The sequence below is a fragment of the Lipophrys pholis genome, assembly GCF_963383615.2.
Source record: "Lipophrys pholis genome assembly, chromosome: 5".
In the NCBI taxonomy this organism is placed as follows: domain Eukaryota; kingdom Metazoa; phylum Chordata; class Actinopteri; order Blenniiformes; family Blenniidae; genus Lipophrys; species Lipophrys pholis.
Window position 1 is genome coordinate 30,783,841 of NC_137628.1, and position 14,356 is coordinate 30,798,196.

At 44.7% G+C, this 14,356-nt stretch overlaps 2 protein-coding genes across 6 annotated transcripts in view; both read right to left on the reverse strand.

Moving 5' to 3' along the window:
- Positions 1 to 2,978, reverse strand: part of tmod1 (tropomodulin 1) — a 29,575-nt gene extending 26,597 nt beyond the window's left edge. The window contains exon 1 of one of the 5 annotated variants that reach the window (XM_080463271.1): positions 2,637 to 2,912. The gene's annotated coding sequence lies outside the window, so the exon portion shown is untranslated. Of the gene's footprint in view, positions 1 to 2,636 lie in introns of all 5 variants that reach the window. The other 4 variants (XM_080463272.1, XM_080463273.1, XM_080463274.1 and 1 more) reach the window with 4 other exon arrangements.
- A 1,022-nt stretch (positions 2,979 to 4,000) lies between these two features.
- On the reverse strand, positions 4,001 to 13,779 carry tdrd7a (tudor domain containing 7 a; the record flags this gene model as incomplete). The annotated part of the gene is made up of 19 exons (XM_080464580.1): positions 4,001 to 4,215; positions 4,483 to 4,643; positions 5,347 to 5,540; positions 5,793 to 5,938; positions 6,073 to 6,226; positions 6,351 to 6,461; positions 6,558 to 6,692; positions 6,773 to 6,856; positions 7,114 to 7,248; positions 7,364 to 7,575; positions 7,733 to 7,844; positions 7,954 to 8,149; positions 9,742 to 9,914; positions 10,430 to 11,050; positions 11,169 to 11,339; positions 12,882 to 12,903; positions 13,029 to 13,137; positions 13,313 to 13,457; positions 13,579 to 13,779. 19 exons carry the CDS (start codon positions 13,777 to 13,779, stop codon positions 4,001 to 4,003), a joined length of 3,297 nt encoding a protein of 1,098 aa, XP_080320706.1.
- Between the last annotated feature and the right edge of the window lie 577 nt (positions 13,780 to 14,356).

The following is a 14,356-nucleotide window of genomic DNA, read 5'->3' on the forward strand; positions in this document are numbered from 1 at the left end:
CTAGAAGCCCCGGGTTCCTAGAAGCCCCGGGTTCCTGGACGCCCCGGGTTCCTGGACGCCCCGGGTTCCTGGACGCCCTGGGTCTGCTGCTGATGGGCGTCCACGTGACAGCACTCAGTATAACTTCTCCTCCTTCAAGCGAAGGCAGGATTCTCAAATGAGGCAGAAAATGTCGAGCTCAAGCTTAAAAACCAGCCGAAGCACAGAAAACGCTGCAATCCAGCAGCAGGAAATCTTCCTGAGAGAAAACCTTTCTTTTTGATCTTAAGTGTGTTTTGGCTCCTCTCCTGAAAGGTGGGTTTGAGAGAGCTGTTCTTTTGTTCTGCCTTCTCTAAGCTTTATGACAAGACAAGTTTCCAAAAGCAGAAGTTGAAGAACTGGGCTGAACTCCAAGGAACACTGCAGGTCTGCTGGAAGACGCTGACCTGCTCTGATGACATCAAACAGACCCGGCTTGTATTGCTGATGAATCTATGAGCTTCTGCTTCATTAGAGGACATTCAGTGGGCAGAAATATAATAACAACTCCAGATGAGCTGAGGTAGAATGTAAAGTCACAAACATTTGGCTGGACCTTTGCCCTCCAAACCAGGCCTGTGAAGTCCAAAAGTCTCTAAGAATAGCTGCTCTGATGCAGGACCATTAATCAAGTCAGATGTGCGTAAAACCTTGAATATAAAGTTATATGACAACTGGCCTTGTATGGGCACAGCTTTTTGTTGACGAGGTGCAACTAAAAATAACAGATCAACTTTTTACAAATCAGCAAGTAATCTGTTGATTCAAAACCGCGAACCAGCAGTTTCTTTGGTAAATCTCCCAAGTTGATTTGAAGCATAAACTCCACTGAGCAGTGAGTTTTTCAAGCAATGAGATGGAACATAAATTTCAGTAAAACTCACACACAATCTCAGGGAGGCCAGAACCTCTTATAGCCTGTAAATCAGCACATGAAACGGAGCGAGAAGCTCAGGGCCGCGATGGCGACTTCCTGCACGGCTTCTTCAAACACTTTGCACACCAAAGATTTATGTTGTTGACATTATTCATTGTTGGAAATGGATAAAACAATTGAAATGGAACAAACAAACCAACAAACAAATAAATAAATCCATAAATAAATAGAATAAAATAGAAAAAAACCTGGTATTAAGCAGTTTGTTTGTTTTTTTGGAATAAGTCATCCAATTGATAAGGTGTAAAAAATATATATTTCAAGTACAGCAAGTGTTTTTTATGTAGGTACGTAGTTTAGTGAAGGTGGTAAAAACCTCAAAACATTTTGTACAGTGCAACAAAACACACTTTTCATGCAGTTACAAATAAGACCATAATTATACATGGATGGAATTAATACATCTAACATCAAAAAGTCTCAATCAGATGTGACAATTGGCAGCATTGTGTGCGTGTGTGTGTGTGTGTGTGTGTGTGTGTGTGTGTGTGTGTGTGTGTGTGTGTGTGTGTGTGTGTGTTTAGGCAACACATGTTCCTAATAATCCTATTTTATGCTATATATCTGTGTGACAGGAGCTGGAACCTCCGAGTGCCTGAAGAGAAATGAAACCCACTCGGATCTGAAATGGTCCAGTTAACAGCTGTGAGACAACTGGTGCACTTCTCTCAGCCACAAGTCATAACGAAGACAAAAGCTGCATGTGACTGTGTTGAACTAATTTCAAAAAGATCTCCATTCACTTGTTTGATTTCAGTTTAGCATTGAATGGCTCACCATTGACAGCTGGAACTGGAACCAAGCTGCCATTCTCCCCTTCTCCACTAAGTTGATTAGAAAACTGAATAAATCTCATCCTGTGTTGAAGCTCGCCACTTTGGGGACCAGTATGGAGTCATATATCAAGATTCATGCAGTGAGGGGCCCTGCAGCTCTGCTGCTGCCTTAGACCTGAGGTCAGGCCCTCAACACATACTGCAGAGGTCAACACGTCGGGATTTTTTCTTTTGAGAGTCTGCAGTGACCAGAGAGCTGTTTCAGGCCGATACCACACATCTCTAAAGCAGGAGATGCATAACAGACGTATAAATGCATCTGTGCATGTTTTAGATGACGAGGCACACAGCCGTGGTTTAATGTCAAGCAGAGGGACAAGGAGAGGCCATACAGTGCTCCGATCGACTAAACGAAATGACTTACAGCTGCAAATCTGCATTGTTGTAATGTATGTAGGTCAATGACACTGACAACAACCGGCCAGCTGACCGAGGGAGATTATGACAAGGGGTGACTCCAAAGACTTAATCTGACATTATGTCTGGTCAGAATATCACACAGTTACTAATTACAAATCCTGAAAATAAATAAAAGTGGTGACTTGATGAATTAAAGAGCATTACTTCTAGGTCTGCAGGACTTTGACCTTGCTACAGGAGCAAAACCCACTAAGGTTCATTAAATAAGCAGCAACACCAAAACTCTGTGATAAAGAGGATTTTAAAGATATTCCTGGACTTTCAGTTTTCTTTGTAATCAAATGAATTGATAACAATGACCTTAAAGAAAACATGCTTCCCTAAACTAAGAGCCAGACTGTCTTTATTCTTTGAATAGATTTAAGTTCTTTGCTTTTTTCCCAGTTTTACCGGCCGCAACACAATTTGGGCATTAATTTCCGTACCTCCTCCACCGCTATTTATAGCCGTCCGGTCCCGCTGGGTGACAGCAACGAATACTTTGACCAGATATGGTTTCCTCCAGAGCCGCCCGGAGTGGCAGCGCGGTGCGCTCTGCTGCGGGCGCTCGGTCCACGATCCCGCTCGGAGCGCTACAACGCACCGTCCATGTCCCGCACGCAGCCCGCAATCCGCCCGGAGTCAGCGAGCTCGCTCCAGTGTCCTCCCCCCCTCCGGTCGTCTCGTTCCTGGGCTTAAGGAGGCTGAATTTCATCTCCCGCAAAGGGCAAAGTAAACTTATGGAGAGGGATCCTCCTCCTCTTCCTCCTCCTCCTCACACGCGCTCTGTCACTCCTGTGATGTCACCAAGCTGGGTGCTTCCATTATCGGACATTGGGAGGCACAACGGTTTGGGGGGTGCTTTAATTACCCTACGTTGGCCAAGAAGGTTGTTTTCGTCTGAGCGTATTTATTTATTGGTTTGTATGCATTTTACCAACTTTTCACAAAAACTACTTGATGTTGCATAAAATCTTCAGGGATGATTTGTCGTCATCCAACAACCAATCACATTTTGGGACATTAACCGCTAACTTTATGAATAAATAACCCCAAACACTGCAAAAAATAAAATAAAGTCCCATATAAAGTGGATAAGAAAGGCACCTCATGGAGCTCAAAGGAGATCAGCGTCTGTTGCCATGGAGACGCTCCCCTGCTCAGTGATTCCAGTTGCAGGTTCGACAGTAAACAGATTTCACGTAATTGTGTTTCTACCACCTGAGCAGTGCCACAGGACACTTTTGGACAGGGGGAGATGAGGAATCTAACCTCCAACTTGTCAGATTGAGACTATTCTACCAACCGATCCACCGTCTCTCCACATGCTGAAGAGCCCTTGAGCAAGACGCTGAACTTGAAACTCCTCCCGGTGGGTGGATGGAGATTAAAACACTCCCCAGGCTGTCCAGTGGAAAAGCTCCTACTTGAAAAACCCAGAACTAAAATCAGAGATTCTGTCCACCAGAACAGGAACTGAGCTAGACAAGATCAACCAAGTCAAGAAAAACTCAAAAAGCCAAAACAACTTTATGAGGTGGAAGAGTCACCTACAACACACTCAAGTTTTATTGGTCTGAACTCAAAAATCTTCAAGGAAAAAAAACTAAATGGTATAATTCAACTCGTTAAAGCACACATGGAACTCAAACTGAACCGTAAAGCTTCTCTTAAACTGCAGCGAGTAGCGACAACAACCTGAAACCCTCAATATGAAGTACTCAGTCTCAACATCCTTACATTTAGTTGTACAAGTTATTTTTCTAGGACAAACGGCCGTTTCTTCATTTGAAGGTCGTCACTGTGACCGTTAATGCTTCACGTCGGCCATGATGCTGTGAATCCAGAAGTCGTCATTTTCTGCCGAGGTGTCGACCAGGTAGACGGTCAACCTGCGTTCCCACGGGACGCCGTGGACCTCGTGCATCTCCTGCACACTTTCCACCTGAGCGACCAGAGCCCGACCCTCCACGTTGTTCCTGAAGAGCATGGAGGTTTCCTCTGACCACCGCTCCTGCTCCACTCCTGCATGATACACAGGATTTATTAAAAAAAGAAGAAAGTTTGTGGAAAGACGTGAAGCGGAATGCTTGTGATGAAAATATTAACATGAACTTCAGGCTTTGTTGTGATGGTGGACAACAAATATCTAAATGGGTTATTAGTGGCAGATCACCGCCCTCTAGTGGACAACTTTGAAAGGAGCACTGAGCACCAGACTAAAAGCAGAAAGCCAGTTCAGTACATCCCATCTAAAATACAGATGAAACACGATTCCGTCTTCAAACTCACCGGCCAGCTGAGCTGCAATAGCCAGGAAGGGCAGCTGTCTGAAGTCTTCAACCAGCGGCTGGATGACCGTCTTGCGGACCAGCTCGTGTTTCCCGTGATCCAGTTCGTAAACAGAAACCAGCCCGTTGGTCAAAATCCCTTTCACCTGCACGCGGCGCCAACTAGGTGGAAACGGAGATCATGCGTCCTTAAAATAGTCTTTACAAGGATTCTGGAGCCACGACGGCACAAACTAGTCAGCCGATGACTTCAAACTTGCGGTGGTCCAATCGGTGTAACGCAATTAATTGAAAATAAAAATTCTGTATAAAAAAAAAAAACACAAATTACCGTATTTTCCGGATTATTATTCACCTGGATATAATCCGCACCGCAAAGTAAAAAAAAAAAAGTACATGTATAGGAAGCACGAGAAAGAGAAATACATGATCACAGGTTTTATCTCTGTTGATACAGTATTCTATGTGTTATTTGCTGATTGTGATCGAGGAGGAAGATTTCTAAGCCACGGAATCCTGCAGCAGGCGGCTTTACGTGATGCACCTGAACGCATCACTCGCAGCCGTCAGCTGCTGGAGCTCCAGACCACAGAAAGCAGCACCAGACGAGGTCGAAGAGCAGAAATATCACTGTTAGGGCAGGTTTAGGCGAAGCAGAGGATCAAAACAGCAAGTATCTACATGCAGAAGTAGAATCTGACAGCATGAAGCCCGTGAACTCGTACAAATCCATAAATTAGCTACGTCCTTGTTTAAGCCGCAGGGTTCCAAGTGTGTAAAAAGTAGCAGCTTCTAGTCCAGATATGACAGTAAACACTAAATCAGTGGTTGTAACGAGGATTGCTCTATGATAACAATGGCCCACCTTCTGTCTATTTTGGCTGCGTAGACCTCTCCTCTCTCCAGAGATATGGCCGCGCTGCTCCTCTCCACTTGGTCGTAATGCAGCATCATCTCTCCCGTCAACACCGTCAGCTTGTGGAGGTCCTCCAGCCGCTGCACCACAAAGTAGCCGGGGTGGCAGGCCACCGGCACCAACACATCCATATTGTGACCAGGCTGGACGGGAGGAGAGAGAAGTTCAGGTCATCACTGCTTTCCTGCTCTGATCTCTGGACGGGATCGACACACTGCACTGCTCAGTAACGACGGTTCACTGGGGATTGTTCTTTAATATATAATAGAGGGAAATGAGTTTTACCTTCAAAGGCCATTAACGTTGTCATACAGATGAACCGACTCAGTTAAAACAGCATGACGACAAAGTAATACAAGTGGAATTTACCCCCCCCCCCCCCCCCACACACACACCTGAGGGAGCTCCAGCGGAGGAGGCATCAGAAGTGTTGGCATCACTTTGTTGGTTGAAGCGTCTTGCAGCTTGTTTGTGGAGATCTTGTCGGGGTTTAGGCTGCTCCTCAGAGTTGCGTTGTCCTGTCGATCGACGGCTCCCGGCACTGGAAGAAGCACAGATGAACGTACAGCTTTTTAAAGGTTCATATAAAATACTGAGCCAGCCCAGTATCACCACACAGCAGCAGGATGTAGGAGTCCAGGTACAGGAAGTGGTGAGGTGTGAGCGCAGTGTTACCTGTATCGGTGCCGTTGACGGCATTATTATCGTTCTGTGTTGTGAGATTGACCAGCTGGTGGTTGACGCTGTCGTGCAACTCCTGACCGTTGACACCGACGAACAGGTACATGTAGACCAGCTTGTCCCCTTTGTGCTGGTCTATTTTCAGGACCTGAGGCGAAGACGTACAGATATTATGTGTAGCAGGAGACACCGCTGTGAATTCCATGTACCCACTGAGGATCGGAGCCAACAGAGAGAATAGTTCCTCTATAACTTGTGTTCCAGATGTTTACCTTCATTCGACAGTCTTTGCGGACCTGCACAGCCTCCTTCACCTGCTGAACCGTCTCTGGGCTCCAGTCGCCTTCCGGAACCGTCAGCTCAGCCAGGAAACACTTCACAGCCTGCACAGGAAACCAGAAAGCACTTGCTCCTGTGCTGCAAACAATCAACACACAAAAGCCAGTGGAGACAAAAAAACCAGTAAGTTGTGAACAAACCTGTGGGGGGATGACGATCATGCGTCTGAGAAAGGGAGGGGGGATTTCTCGGAGGTCTGTGACTTCTACGGTTGCTGGAACGCCCATGTCCACGAAGAAAATCTCGACCACTCTGTTGCCGTACAAGTTGATGAGCTGAGAATAAAATGATTTTTATTTGTAACAATTGTGATAAACATTTAAGGTAAAAGTATTGTTCTTAGGGTTATACTCGCCTCCACTCGGGCCCATTGTTCTTTGTAGCGCGCCAAACAAAACTTTCCAGTGAAGGGTTTGGACACGAGGTACTCTGATGTCATCTGGATGGAACAATTAAAAGAGAAGGATTTTCTTAGTTTAAAAGAGCAAAGCGTCCCTTCTTTGAAACCACAGTGATCCTCAACAAACAAAGCTTCTGTGTGAAACACTCAATCTGCAATTAAAAGCCCCCAAACAATGAATAAAGAACAACAGAGAACGTGACATCAGCTATGGAACCAAAGTCACTGAATACCCAAGAAAGGTTCTCCATCAATACAAGCACTATAGTGACAGAAGAAAACACTCAGGAGTTTACCTGGGAGGTGAAAAAAGCCTCAGTTTCTTCCAGTGACTTGCTCAGTCTGGCCATTCCTCGAGAGGGCAGCTGGCAGTAAATAATGCCATCTGCACACACATTTGTGACGGACACGTCTCGATAGATATTCTCCACCTGCAGACACGAGGACACAGTCTTTTAAAAAGCAAGAGAGGACTGCTGAACACGTCTCGGCTCAATGATGAGACGAAATAAATCAAGTGGATTTCCTCATTCTGTTAAAACGTACCTGCAGAGGGTTGTTCATGCTGCTGTCCTGCAGGGCCTTCAGACAAGAGGAGTTGATGTTGACGTCGTCTTCCTGGGACGTGTCATAAAGCACCACCACGGCCGTCTTGTTCTGTTCAGAAGGCTCCAAAGTTTCCATCAGCAGGATCTTCTCAACGGCCATCTTTTCCAGGCAGGACAGGAGCAAAGGATCAGAGCTGAAAGCCTCCAGACCTGGGAAGGAAAACCCATCACCGTACGTTATGTGTCGAATGATTTGAGGGGGCGTTGGCATCGTCTCCCTGAGCTGGCTGCACTGAAACAGCACTCAACATGACCGGAGTCATTATTTGATTTGTTGGCCGGCAGGCAGCCACGACGTCTTTTGTACCTGCAAGTGTGACGTTGATGGCTTGAAAAGGCAGAGAAGCAAAGTCTTGGTGCAGCTTCAGCAGACTGGACGTGCTGGTCTCAATAGAGAAGCCGTAGTCCACGTAGTACACCTGACACACACACCAAAAACGTATCAGTACGTCTCAACAATGAGCCACTCATTAAAATGGCCTTTTGCTTTAAATGCAGTTTGACAACTAATCAAAAGGGCTGAATCACCTTGACCTTGTTGGGGCTGATGATCTCCATGACCTGCGCTCTGGCCAGCTCTTCTGCCTCCTCCGCTCCTCGGACCGCGACCAGCTGACCAACCCCGGGGCTGGACAGCGAGTTCGATGGGGAGCTTTGGCTGTAGAAAGAGGCCATGATGTCCTCCATGGTTTCCTGGGCGTTGGAGTAGCTTTCACCCACGTACCTAAAAATAATAATAAAAAACATTGATTGTTCTTCTTCAGTCTCCGTAGGAGCCGGCACTTTTACCACACGGAACACTATCCTGCAAAACCATCTTTAAAAACACCACTTAATGCCAGAAGATGAAAAATTATTCTTATCACGAGTTACTTTTTAAAGGTGCTGGTAGTACCCAAGACAGAGCTCAGGTTTTCCCAGTTTAGTTTTGGTCTGACAACAGATTACAGATTACGTCAGAGTTTTGGGGGGAAATCTGTCCATTTTATCTAGTTTGTTTTAGACAGAAACTTAAAGGGGACATATCATGCTAAATCCACTTTTTTAGCCCTTAAATGCATTTTGTTGTATATTTAGAGTGTTTAGAAGTACAGAAAAGTTCAAAGTAGTCTCTTCAGGTGCTCCGTTGATATCTTTATATTCTGTTTTGGTCATATTTTGCGATCGGTTTCGATTTTTCTATTCTCTATTACGTTTTTTGAACAATGACGTCACAGTATTCTCAGCGGAACTGCCAAATTAGGACATCGACATTTCGAGCAATCCGCCATTTTTGTTTCTCGCTGCGATTTTGTAGTCCAACCGAAGTTACGAGAGGAGAAGTCGAAATGTTCGGTTGTTGGATGTAGTAACCCACAAGCTTCATTACACCGTCTCCCAGCATCAGAACCTTTTCGAAGTGCCTGGTTGAGTTTTATTTTTCACAGAAATGTACCCACATCTGTGGGTAAGGTCATTTTTGTGTGCGCGAATCACTTTAAGGACGACTGCTTCAGCAACCTCCGCCAGTATAAAGAAGGATTTGCCGAAAGACTTGGTCTGATTGAGCGGTCAGTTCCTTCTATCTATGGAGACGACGAACAGAGCACTTCGGTAAGCTGTATATAACGCTAAAAAGTGTGATGATAAGACGTCCCTGTCATTGTTTTGTTAGCATTAGCAGTTGCACCGTCTTCATATGTTAGCGCTGTGTGCTCGTTTTAGATTATAATGTAACTTCTGTGTTAAATAGTCGTTGTAATACAGGCAGTATTGTAGTAGTGGGCATGGATGGAGAAGTTAGTGTAAATATAGTAACACACCATTGCGTTACATCCATATGAAGACGTTGTTCTGAAGGTGCATCATCGTCATTTTCATCTCGCTCCGCCGGGTCCGACTCTGGCTCCAACATGTATGGCTGGATGGACAAATCTTCCGTTGTTGACATTTTGTAAATAATGTGTGAATATAAAGTTTCTGCGCCGCTAGATAATTGTATCTGTTCTATCAAACTACAAAGATGGCCGAACACGGTGACGTTGAACCGAGTGTCACCTCTGCAACCTGGAGAGGAGGCGGGGTATGAAGTGTCTCATTTGCATTTGAAGAGACCGCCCCAAAACGAGTTGCTCTCAGAAGCACATCAGAAAAGGGGTAGAAAAGGGGCCTGTGGAGCTCTAATAATGAGGAATTCAGACCCAAGCATTGCAGTTTCGCGTTGTATAGACCACAACTGTATGATTTATATGTAAAAAGGAAGGATTTAAAAGCATGATATGTCTCCTTTAAAGGAGGCTGCAGGTTTGTGGGGAGAGTGACTAATGTTATTCCGACCTCACGGTGACGGCATTGCTGCTCTTGACCTCGGTAACCAGCACCGAAGGGAACTGTTCTGACGGGAGAACCAGCCTCGGAGGAACCACCGGAGCGATGACCTCCAGACCCGAGGGAAGGAGGCAGCTGGTGTTTTGCTGGATGTCCGGTTGGTCCAACTTGTACAGGATGGCCTGGAAACCAGAACGGCAGGTTATCAACAACCATTAGTTGGTTACTCCAAGAAGCTGAGGTGGCAGCAGAGAAAACACCCAAAGCATTTCAAACTTCTCAACACGCCGTCACATTAGCTTACAACTTATTTATGGAATAGGATTACTTTTCCTTCTAGTTACTGATTCCTTCTCATCCTGGGAGGTAATCTAGCTGGTTTCTACTGCTCAACCTTTGATACAGAATCAAGGAAAATGACTTGCAAATTATTAAACAGTAGATCGAACACACAAGTAGGTTTAATTAAACAGATGAAAATACTCTGGATTCCATCTCTGGAATTCTTGAGCTTGTCATTAAGACTTTGCATATATTATTATTATTATTATTATTATTATTATTATTATTATTTGTATAAGCCGGTTGGGCTTCTTTCCTCTCCAGCACAAGACTTTGTAATTCACCTTTTCTACTTTGTAGTTATTGTATGTAATGAAAGAAATTGTTATTTCTATTTGCACAACAGGTTATTTACCTTCTTTTTGTCGTGAGGGGACGGGTACTCCACACAGCAGAACTCAAGCAAGAGGGACAAGTTGTTCAGGATACGGTCGGGGAACGGCGTCTTGTATGTCTCCATGAAAAGCTTCGGCAAAGCATGAGCCCAAAGACCCATACTGTACCTGGAGAGAAGGTCCTCAATCCTCCGGCGCACCTCGCCAGGCACGACGGCGGACGCCGGTGAGGAGGACGCAGGGACAGAACTGGACGGTGGGGGAGGGGCATTAACTGGCCAACACTTCTTCTCTTCATAATTCTGAGGGACACTTGGAGACACTCGGGGAGCAAGAGCAGGGCTGCTGGCAGGGTCTCGTATCGTGACTGAGGGCGAGACGTTGGGAAAAATGAAAGTGGGCTTGGCCAAGATTAATTTTGAGCCAACTCCATCTTTGGGAGGGGTGGCATCAAAATGAGACAGAAGATTGTGTTGAGGTGAGGAGGGGGATGAGGGAGGAGTGAGGGTGATGGTCCCTAAACTGACAGGTGACACTGGAGGGGAGCTGATGGTGCGACTGGGATGGGGGACGGGGGGCTTGGGAGGCAGTGGAGGGTAAAGTAGCTTGTCTGTTCGATTGCCATTTGAATGGTTCTCCACCTGGGGAGGCCAGACACACGACAGAATCAGAAGAATTTAATTTGATCAATCCAGTTTTTTAAAGGCCAGTAAACAATATGTAAATGATCAACAATAAGGAGTTTGTCTCCTGACTCACCGCGCAGATGTGTGTCCACTTCTCCACGTCTGTGACGGCCTGAGGAAGGAGTTTCTGATTGAACATTCCACTGTACATGTCCGACAGTTTGGACAGCCACACGCCGCTGGAGTGCTTCTGGAGAATCTGAGAGATTCTGCTCTGCACCAAGGCCACGTCGTACCGGAACGACTGGAGGGAGAGTCCACATTCATGGTGCATCATATCTACATTGAAGCTCTGAACCTGCAGCTGTTAAAACCATTAAGCTGAAGGAAAATCTTTACCGTAACTTCAGAGAATAAAAGGTGGCGATCTACAACATCAACTCTGAGATGAACGGTGGTGCCAATGTCTTGGATCTTGGTATGAAAATTATTATTTAAAAAATAAATCTGTACTCATTCAGTAAAACGGGTTTGTTGATGGTCGTTCTCTCAGCCTTGACCTGGTAACCGAGTGCTGCCTCACAGCTTAACTGGTGCTTTGCGCTGTAGCGCCCAACAGCCAATAGAAACTGAGCAGAAGACGTGAGGATCAAGTGAAACGCCAAACTTAGAATTTCAACTCTCAAAATCTACTTTTTTTTTTTCCCTATAGTGTAGAACTGACAAAAACACTGTATTCCAATACTGTATATTGGTTAAATAAATATAAAATCAGAATCCTCTTGACTTATCCTGAGCATCACATACTAGTGTCCCACAAAACAATGTGTCTTTATCGAAAAGCTTAAGCAGAGAGTCCATAATGAATCTGTTGAATCCACACACACAATACGAGTCCGCTGAATGCACAACACTGAAAATCTGAATGGAATATGAATAAATGCAGAACATTCAGAAGGAAACATCTGGTACCGATGAAGTGACGGGTCTGGAGACTTGACGTGGAGGAACCTCTGAAAGAAACGCAGAAAAGAATAAAGGAATAAGTCATCAGCATTCTGATGTGGTTGAATTTAACCGGTTCAAACTGGATTTTCCTTTCTGCTGCACTTCTTCATCAATGTACTTTGGAGCGTGTCCCAATCCTGGCAAGTCGCTGATCGACTCCTTCGACCAGATCAAAAGATATTTATAGGCCACTTTAACATTTAGGTTTCAGTGTTGTGGCACAAGGGACTTACTGGTAAAAGTTTCCCTGTTTAATGCCGTTAGAACTCAGATTCATGGGACACATGACATGTCTGATAATGCTGATTGCTGTAACATTCACAAAATAAAAAAAACTAACTTCAAAAGGAAATTCTGTCTCCGTGTAATTATTTGCCAGATCTACTGTCCTGCATAATCAGACAATAGTCAAAGCTTTTTTGTTTCCACAGTTTATACAACAAAGAATACAAATACAAATACTAAATGCACATTTACTCTAATAAGCTCTAGAATAATCTTATTTTAATAACTTATATGACACCAACTTCTCACAAACCTTCAGGCTTCTTTACGTTTTTCAGATTCTCTTTCCTGTTGACAAATGGAGAGATTTCCTGAGCACAATAAACTGACAAGTTATTTATTTGAAATTATACAACCCCAGAATATTTATAGGAAATGTCTTGTTTCAAATATTAATCAATAATTTCAACAATTACATGATAGAAAACTTCTGAAACTAAAGGAGGAAGAAGAAGAAAAACTTAATTAGGTGCTTGATTTACCTGCCAGGTACAGTCATTTGTTTCCCAGATAGTTGTGCTGCTGCTTGTCGGTGGTGAAGTGGCGTGCTCGCCTTCAACCTCTCGTCAAACTGCCTGAAAACAAAAAAGCCTTTTCCTGTTCCAACGAACAATCTTCACAAGATTCCATTCAAAATGTCAGTAAAGGAATCAGGAAGTACTTCAATCCATCGTCTTTTTCAAATGTTCCCGTTTCCCACCTGTAATCTCCAGAGGCGCTGCAGCCGCGGGAGGCGGCGGGGAAACGGTTGGTGTAGCACCTGAAGGTGCTGCCCGGCCTCGGCTGGCGGAGAGAGGGCGTCGGCCTCACTGAAAGAAATAATCATCAAACCAGAGATCAAACCATCAATAAATCACCTGAGAAGTAAGTTGAAACACGGATAATCTCCAAGAAGAACGATTTTTCAAACTTCCCTATTTATCCAAACCACAGTTACAAAAGGTTCCGGAGGCCCGGCGCCTCCAGGTAACAAGCTCCTCCTACCGTTCTTGGTGTACGGGTTGGAGGGCTTGAATCTCATCTTGCAGTTGACGAACTGCGAGAGACCCGACTTGTTGGAGCTTTTCTGCTTCGCAACCAGCTCAGCGATGTGGTAGGTGTCTTCAGACGCCTCGGCGAAGCATTTCAGCTGCACAGCAGACATATTGAAATGCGTTGCAGCGGTGCGGTGACAATGTCCGTGGTGTCAGGAAGAGGCAACAAGGTGAGGCGGTGACTTGTAAACCCTCACCAGTGTAGCTAGAACTCACCTCACCGTTGCAGTACTCCAGACGCACCACAGAGGGCATGTTTCGGAGTAAATCCTCCAGTTTGGAGTATCCCAGCTCGGCCAGGGGAATGGACTCGCCACACAGCGACCAGTACTCCGAGTGGAGCTTGTCGATCGACACGCCTTCCTTCTTGGACTGGACGACGGCCCGCACCATTTTCTTGATGAACTCGAAGTCCATCTTTGCGAGCCAAGAGACTGCCACGGAAACAAAAGTAAAATACAACCGTTAAAACGGCGTCTGGGAGAATTACAAGCGACATGCTGAGCAACAATTTTTTACTTCTTCTTTGGGATAATAATTCTTAACTTTTTTTTTTTATAAATAATTTCCCTATTACAGCTTCCTATTTGCACAATTGGTCACCCTCAATGCAATCAGGTTAGAAAGTTTTACATTCTGCACCTTCTTAGATTCAGACATGAGGCCTGTTCTCATCTTCTGGCTCAGCTCAAGTTAGAAACACTGAGAACTTGTAGGTTTCACAGACAAGTGGACAGATGAGTCATTTTTATCACATTTGAACCGTGTCAATTAAAAATGTAATATTGAAATATTACTGGGGTTCATTCAAGATCAGAGAACTAATATATACATAATGACTGAAATTTGACATATTTACCAGGTATAAGATTAAGATTTCAGAATTCTCAAACTCTCGTGGTAGATTTGTTGCTTTCACAGTATTTATTTTCTGCTCTCAGGAACGAAAGCTGCTCTTCCATTAATAATTAAATGAATTAATACATGAGCTGCT